This window comes from Myxine glutinosa, chromosome 4, assembly GCF_964187855.1.
Source record: "Myxine glutinosa chromosome 4, kmMyxGlut1.1, whole genome shotgun sequence".
In the NCBI taxonomy this organism is placed as follows: Eukaryota; Metazoa; Chordata; class Myxini; order Myxiniformes; family Myxinidae; genus Myxine; species Myxine glutinosa.
In genome coordinates, this window is record NC_136264.1 from 136,020,521 (window position 1) to 136,028,903 (window position 8,383).

Below are 8,383 nucleotides of genomic sequence, written 5' to 3' on the forward strand. Positions count from 1 at the left end.
TTTTAAAGACCTGGAGGGAGGAGTGGGATTGAAGGGAGTGAGGGAGTTTGTTCCAGAGGCGGGAGAAAAGAGGAATGAAAGAGTGAAGGTGAGCAGAGAGCCGAGATTTCGGCAGTTTAACCATCAGAGGGTTGCTGGCAGATCTTGTGCGACCTGTAGGAATATTTGGGGGACAGAGCACAGAGAGAGCTGGGGGTGCAAGGCCGGAGAGGAGTCGGTAGAAGACAGAAAGACCACCTACCTGCCTGCGGTGAGTGAGTGAAAGGCCCTCAGAGATAGCTTCATCGCGGGAGATTCCAATAATTCTGAAAGCTTTGGTTTCAACAGCGTGAAGCCGAGCTAGGTGTGAGGCAGGAGCACCGGCCCATAGGGGAGAACAGTATTCCATTGAGCTGCGGATGAAAGCCTTGTATGTGGTGAGGAGCTCAGGTGTGCCGAGGAAGGACTTCGCACGACGGAGGATGCCCAGTCGGCGACTGGCTTTGGAGGCCAGCTTGGAAATGTGGTTTTCCCAAGAAAGATCATGGCAGATAGTGAGACCCAAAATCTTGAGCGACAGAACTTCTTGGAGAGGATTGTTGAGAAAGTAGATGGGAGGGTTGTCCAGTCGATCTTTTCGGAGAGACATAGTAAGAGTGTGAGATTTGTCAGGATTGAAAGACATGTTCCACTTGTTTGACCAGTCTGTGATTTTGTCCAGGTCTTCAGAGAGTGAGGAGGCAGCAGACTGCCGATCTGAGGGAAGAGGAATTGGAGCGGCAGAGAGTGGAGTCATCAGCAAAGAGATAGAGAGGATTTTCGAGAGAGTCAGAGAGATCATTGATGAAGACCAGAAAAAGCACGGGGCCCAGAACACTGCCTTGGGGAACTCCAGCCTGAACAGGAAGAGGAAATGAGAGAAACCCATTCAGGGCCACACGTTGACGACGACTAGAGAGGAAGTCCGCCAGCCATGCGTGGAGATTTCCATGGATACCAAAGGAGGAGAGTTTGGTGAGCAGAGCGGGGTGCCAGACCGTGTCGAAGGCACGTGATACGTCAAGGGAGACAGCTCTAATTTCCTGTTTGGCATTGAGGACCTCCATCCATTGTTGAGACAGCAGAAGCAGCATGTCCAGAGTAGAGTGACCTGGTCTGAAACCAAATTGATGATCAGAGATCAAGCCATTGGAGAAGAGGAAAGATTTCATATCCGAAGCAATGATGGATTCCATGACTTTGCTGATAATTGGGAGAAGGCTGATTGGTCTGTAGTTGCTAGGATCTGTTTTTGCACCTTTTTTGTGCAAAGCGGTGATGTTGGCTGATTTCCAAGCAGATGGCAGTTGACCTTGAGCAAAAGAGAGGGTGAAGAGAACTGAGAGAGGGTGAGATAGAGCAGCAGAGCAGGATTTTAGGACCCGTGGGCTGATGCCGTCGGGTCCAGTTGCAGAATCAGAGTCGAGGGTTGACAGAAACTTTTCCACCTTGTCAGGAGGAAAGGACACGGAGTCCAGGAGCAGCAGGGTACGACTGGGTATGGTGGGTACAGAGAGGGATGGGTTTGGGACACAAGATTTAGAGGCAAACACAGAGTTGAGGCATTCAGCTTTTTCACGTGCGGAGTCAGCTGTGTAGCCGTTTGAGGTAAGGGAGGGGATGGAGGGGGAACAAACACCAGAAACGGATTTGACCAGACGCCACCAGGATTTGGAAGAGGGAGACAGATAAGAGAGTTCGGTCTTGAGAACGGAGAGATATTGTTTCCTGGCTCTCCTGAGGGTGGACACACACTTGTTTCGGGCTTTGTGAAAGGAAATGAGATTTCCTTCCGTTGGATTTGCTTTCCAGGAGACGAAGGCAAGTTGTTTCTGGGCAACAGCCTCACCACAAGATTCCGTGTACCATGGACGGGAGGAAGGGTATGACAACTGAAGACGAGATGGGATAAATCTGTGCATGAGAGAGAGCAATTTACTTTGGAAGAATTCCCAGGATGAGTTGATGTCAGAGGTGGTAGAGATGGGAGACCAGTCCAGATGATTGATGGCTGCTTGAAGACCGTGCCAGTTGGCCTGAGTGAAATGCCAGACTCGTCGACGCTGAGCAGGCTCCCTGAGGATGGTCAGAGAGATGTCCACTTTAACAAGGACATGATCAGATGATCCGATCGGAGCAGAAGAAGAGCAGCAGACATTTTCAGGGAAGTTAGTCATAACCAAGTCCAGAAGAGAAGATGTTCCGTTGACTGAGATCCGGGTCGGGAAATTGACAGATTGTGTCAGTCCCAGTGTCCCCTTTGGTTTGCTTTACTGGATCAACTTGGGAATCATCGCTCCATTTCAATTTGTATTGATCACTGCACAAATACTTATGCGTAGAAATGACATCATCCTGCAGGACTTGTTCGGACCTGGGATACCAGTCATTATTACCTTGTGAGGGGACACTTTGTATGAACACCTGCCAGACTCAGTGGGGTGATGGTTAGAGTGTCTGCTCTGAGTCTGGCAGATCGGAGGTTCGAATCCTGGCCGAATCATATACCATAGATTGTAAAATTGGGATGTGCTGCTGCTGCTTGGGACGTGCTGCTGTTGCTTGGGACGTGCTGCTGTTGCTTGGGACGTGCTGCTGCTGCTTGGGACGTGCTGCTGCTGCTGCTTGGGACCTGCTGCTGCTTGGGACGTGCTGCTGCTTGGGACGTGCTGCTGCTGCTTGGGACGTGCTGCTGCTGCTTGGGACGTGCTGCTGCTTCCTGTTTCGGCACTCACCGTTTAAAAGGATAGAGCACGACCAACAAACATTGGTTGGCAATCAATCATTGCGCAGACCTCTTGGGCCTAGAGCCCCTCTGCTTCGAACCTGTTTATTAGGGAACTATTATTATTATTATTATTATTATACAATATGAGGGGGCACCGTGTACTTTAACGAGGAGCTCGTTTTGCTCCTCTTGACGACCCTTTCACCACTCGAAACCTTTAAATAGAGTGTGAAGTGTGAACGTCTGCTGATGCGCATGCGCAGTGGTGCGCAGCGCCTGCCCACAGCGGCCTTGGCGTGATCGCCGGGTCGCACGCCATGACTGAACAATCGACGTTGCTTCTCCGCAAGCAGCTCGCGGGTGAGCGCCGACTCGCGGCGAAATGCCGAGCGACATGAGGCGGCTCGTCGTTTGTTTCTTTTCATGAAATCCTCCCGTTACCGAAACCGAGGCCTATGCGCTTTGGCGGGCTCCCCATGCGACCTTTTCCCACGTAACGCTAGTCGAGGCCGCCTCGGGCCGGGCGTGAGGGGTCTGGGTTTTCGGTGCCCGTTTGTCGCGTTGTCTGCTGGGTGAATGAGGTTTGATGTCTGGAGTGTCTTAGTTTCCGTTAGTTGAGGGAAGACAACACGAAGATGCGTTTCGATGGTACGCAGGGTGATTGGTGTTGTGGGGTTGTTGGGATGGGGAAGGGAGGATTATTGCGGATACGGGGAGGAGGGAAATGATTGGGGTTATGGGTGGGGGTGATTAGGATTATAGTCAGAAAGGTGGGCGTGATTGGGGTTATGGGTATGGGCGGTGGGGGTGATTTGGATTATAGGCAGAAAGATGGGCGTGATTGGGATTACGGGTATGGGTGGGGGTGATTAGGATTATATGCAGAAAGGTGGGCGTGGGCGTGATTGGGATTATGGGTGGTGGGGGTGATTGGTATTATTGGCAGAAAGGTGGGGATGAAAGGTGGGTGTGATTGGGATTATGGGTATGGGTGGGGGTGATTAGGATTATATGCAGAAAGGTGGGCGTGATTGGGGATATGGATATGGGTATGGGTGGTGGGGGTGATTAGGATTATATGCAGAAAGGTGGGTGTGATTGGGATTATGGGTGGTGGGGGGTGATTGGTATTATTGGCAGAAAGGTGGGGATGATTGGGGTTATTGGCAGAAAGGTGGGTGTGATTGGGGTTATGGGTATGGGTGGTGGGGGTGATTAGGATTATATGCAGAAAGGTGGGCGTGGGCGTGATTGGGATTATGGGTGGTGGGGGTGATTGGTATTATTGGCAGAAAGGTGGGGATGATTGGGATTATTGGCAGAAAGGTGGGCTTGATTGGGGTTATGGGTATGGGTGGTGGGGGTGATTGGGATTATTGGCAGAAAGGTGGTGTGATTGGGAATTATGGGTATGGTGGGGGTGATTAGGATTATATGCAGAAAGGTGGGCGTGATTGGGGTTATGGGTATGGGTGGTGTGAGTGATTAGGATTATATGCAGAAAGGTTGGCGTGGCGGTGATTGGGATTATGGGTGGTGGGGGTGATTGGTATTATTGGCAGAAAGGTGGGGATGAAAGGTGGGTGTGATTGGGATTATGGGTATGGGTGGGGGGTGATTAGGATTATATGCAGAAAGGTGGGTGTGATTGGGGATATGGGTATGGGTGGTGGGGGTGATTAGGATTATATGCAGAAAGGTGGGCGTGATTGGGATTATGGGTGGTGGGGGTGATTGGTATTATTGGCAGAAAGGTGGGGATGATTGGGGTTATTGGCAGAAAGGTGGGTGTGATTGGGGTTATGGGTATGGGTGGTGGGGGGTGATTAGGATTATATGCAGAAAGGTGGCCGTGGGCGTGATTGGGATTATGGGTGGTGGGGGTGATTGGTATTATTGGCAGAAAGGTGGGGATGATTGGGATTATTGGCAGAAAGGTGGGCTTGATTGGGGTTATGGGTATGGGTGGTGGGGGTGATTGGGATTATTGGCAGAAAGGTGGTGTGATTGGGATTATGGGTGGTGGGGGTGATTGGGATTATTGGCAGAAAGGTGGGTGTGATTGGGATTATTGGCAGAAAGGTGGGCATGATTGGGATAATAGGTGGTGGGGGTGATTAGGATTGCAGGCCGAAAGGTGGGTGTGATTGGGATAATGGGTGGTGGGAGTGATTAGGATTATAGGCAGAAAGGTGTGTGTGATTGGGATAATGGGTGGTGGGGGTGATTAGGATTCTAGGCAGAAAGGTGGGTGCGATTGGGATTATGGGTATTGGTGGTGGGGGTGATTAGGATTATTGGCAGAAAGGTGGGCGTGATTGGGATTATGGGTATGGGTGGTGGGGGTGATTAGGATTATATGCAGAAAGGTGGGTGTGATTGGGATTATGGGTATTGGTGGTGGGGGTGATAATTAGGATTATTGGCAGAAAGGTGGACGTGATTGGGATTATGGTTATGGGTGGTGGGGGTGATTGGGATTATATGCAGAAAGGTGGGCGTGATTGGGATTATGGGTGGTGGGGGTGAATGGGATTATTGGCAGAAAGGTGGCGTGATTGGGATTATGGGTGGTGGGGGGGTGATTGGAATTATTGGCAGAAAGGTGGGTGTGATTGGGATTATTGGCAGAAAGGTGGGTGTGATTGGGATAATGGGTGGTGTGGGTGATTAGGATTATTGGCAGAAAGGTGGGGGGTGATTAGGATTATAGGCAGAAAGGTGGGTGTGATTGGGATAATGGGTGGTGGGGGTGATTAGGATTGCAGGCCGAAAGGTGGGTGTGATTGGGGTTATGGGTATGGGTGGGGGTCATGAGGTTGATAGGCAGAAAGGTGGGCGTGATTGGGGTTATGGGTCTGGGTGGTGGGGGTGATTAGGATTATAGGCAGAAAGGTGTGTGTGATTGGGATAATGGGTGGTGGGGGTGATTAGGATTATAGGCAAAAAGGTGGGCGTGATTGAGATTATGGGTGGTGGGTGTGATTGGGATTATTGGCAGAAAGGTGGGTGTGATTGGGATTATGGGTATTGGTGGTGGGGGTGGTTAGGATTATTGGCAGAAAGGTGGGCGTGATTGGGATTATGGGTATGGGTGGTGGGGGTGATTAGGATTATATGCAGAAAGGTGGGCGTGGGCATGATTGGGATTACGGGTATGGGTGGTGGGGGTGATTAGGATTATAGGCAGAAAGGTGTGTGTGATTGGGATAATGGGTGGTGGGGGTGATTAGGATTATTGGCAAAAAGGTGGGCGTGATTGAGATTATGGGTGGCAGGTGTGATTGGGATTATTGGCAGAAAGGTGGGCGTGATTGGGATTATGGGTATGGGTGGTGGGGGTGATTAGGATTATATGCAGAAAGGTGGGCGTGGGCGTGATTGGGATTACGGGTATGGGTGGTGGGGGGTGATTAGGATTATAGGCAGAAAGGTGGGCGTGATTGGGATTATAGGTATGGGTTGTGGGGGTGATTCGGATTATATGCAGAAAGGTGGGCGTGGGCGTGGGCGTGATTGGGATTATGGGTATGGGTGGTGGCGGTGTTTCGGATTTTTGGCAGAAAGGTGGGCGTGATTGGGGTTATGGGTATGGGTGGTGGGGGTGATTCAGATTACGAGTATGGGGGAGGGTGATGGTGATCGTGGTAAGATAAATATGTGGGGGGTGGGGGGGGAGGGGTGATTGGTGGTTATGGGTATGGGGCTGGTTTTGATGAAGATACGGGGAGGGGGGAGGGGGCGGGAGGGGTGATTGGTGATTGGTGATTGGTGATTATGGGTGATGGGGGTGATTGGGATTACGGGTATGGGGGGGGGGGGGGTGATCATGATAGTATTGGGGGAGAGGCTGGTGACGATGCATATGGGGCTGATTATAATTAAGATATGGGGGATGGGGTATTATAATTACAAGATTGGGTAATGGGTCGGGGAGGGGGGGGGGGCATGTTGATTGGTGATTTTGTGTATGGGGATGATTAGAATCAAGATAAGGGTGGGGGGGGGGGGAGGGTTATTAGGATTATGGGGTGTGTCTGATATGAGAATGGAAGGGGAGTGGGTGGGAGGGGGGGGGTGGGGGGAGGTGATTGATGGTTGGGATTTTGGGTAGGGGGGGGGTGATTGATGGTTGGGATTTTGGGTATGGCAGTGGGGTGATTGATGGTTGGGATTTTGGGTAAGGGGTGGGTGGGGGGGGGGGGGTTATTGATGGTTGGGATTTTGGGTAAGGGGTGGGGGTGGGGGGGGGGCGTGATTGATGGTTGGGATTTTGGGTAAGGGTGGGGGGGTGGGGTGATTGATGGTTGGGATTTTGGGTATGGGGGATGGGGTGATTGATGGTTGGGATTTTGGATAAGGGGAGAGGCAGGATGATTGATGGTTGGTATTTTGGGTAAGGGGGTGGGGAGTGATTGGCAGGAGGGGGGGGGGGGGTGATTAATGGTTGGGATTTTGGGTATGGGGTGGTGGGGTGATTGATGGTTGGGATTTTGGGTATGGGGGGGTGGGGTGATTGATGTTTGGGATTTTGGGTATTGGGGGGGTGGGGTGATTGATGGTTGGGATTTTGGGTATTGGGGGGCGGGTGGGGTGATTGATGGTTGGATTTTAGGTATGGGGCGACTGATGATTGGTGATTAGAATGTGTAAGAGACGAGTCTCACAAACAGACATGTAGATTTTAATGCATTTCTTGACATCTATGATCACTGTAGTTTTCATTTTCCGATAACACATATAATTGGTGTATTTTAGAATGATTGTTCAACCTCCGAGAATTAGATTTATTTTTAGCAATAACATCTAGTTTTCAAGATATTCTGTCTGGTGGTGCGAGATTGCATTCTGATAATTCGCCCACTTGTGATAATTCCCCAGTTGAACATAAAGGTAAAAACCTAAGTTTGACATGGCCATCCCAACTTAGTACAGTGCTCCCATACAGAGATACTATTGTTACCTTGTATGGTGGTACTGATTAGGTAGCTGTCAAGTCAGCGTGGTGCGTTTGTTTGTGTCGGTGAGAACATTCTCTGTAACCAGGCACCTGTTGGAGTGAAGTTGTCCTGTTCTTATGTATGCTGTGAAAGGTGGTAGAGTTGACATGGGCATTAGACAGGAAAGTGTAATTCATACGTGTCCTCTGTGTGAACCAGGCAAGGCACCCAGGCATGTGGAGGATGGGATGGGATCAGAAGGGATGTTGGATATGTCTGCTTGTCCCATGTGTAGCTTTTAAAATCTCCCCGCGGCCTGCGATGGTTCAAGAGGTGCCAGCCGATCCACGCCATGATACTGCGGCGGCAACTGCTTGCCCAATGAGTGGTACAGCTGGTCTGGGAGGAGCGGTGCGTTGGTGCTGAGAGCGTGCCCGTGAGGCAGGTGTTAAAAGGTGTGCGTGTGCGTGTGTGTGTGTGTGTGTGCGCGTGTGCAGTAGGAAGCAAGGGCGAGTTCAGTTGGTGGGTTGAATAAGACTGCAGCCCGTTGGAGTCAGGGCCTTGAACCGAGGGCTTGCTCTCTCCTCTCTGTATTCTCTCCCTGCTTCGCTCCTCTTTTCCACTCTCCTGGGTGCCATGACTGGGCTGGTTCATGCTGTTTGCCCTGCAGGCCTGACTGCATTGGATCTTTCACCCA

The 8,383-nt window shown here is 51.0% G+C and overlaps 2 protein-coding genes across 3 annotated transcripts in view; one reads left to right on the top strand and one right to left on the bottom strand.

The window, feature by feature from the left end:
• The window catches only part of LOC144891816 (uncharacterized), a 1,036,251-nt gene that overhangs the window by 880,204 nt on the left and 147,664 nt on the right, over positions 1-8,383 (bottom strand). The window lies entirely within an intron of this gene.
• The window catches only part of UBE2G1 (ubiquitin conjugating enzyme E2 G1), a 45,189-nt gene continuing 39,358 nt past the window's right edge, over positions 2,553-8,383 (top strand). Inside the window, exon 1 of one of the 2 annotated variants that reach the window (XM_068113551.2) lies at positions 2,553-3,106. In XM_068113551.2, coding sequence (XP_067969652.1) covers positions 3,064-3,106 — 43 coding nt within the window. In that variant the 5' untranslated portion in view covers positions 2,553-3,063. The remainder of the gene's footprint in view (positions 3,107-8,383) is intronic. The other variant, XM_078776459.1, reaches the window with a different exon arrangement.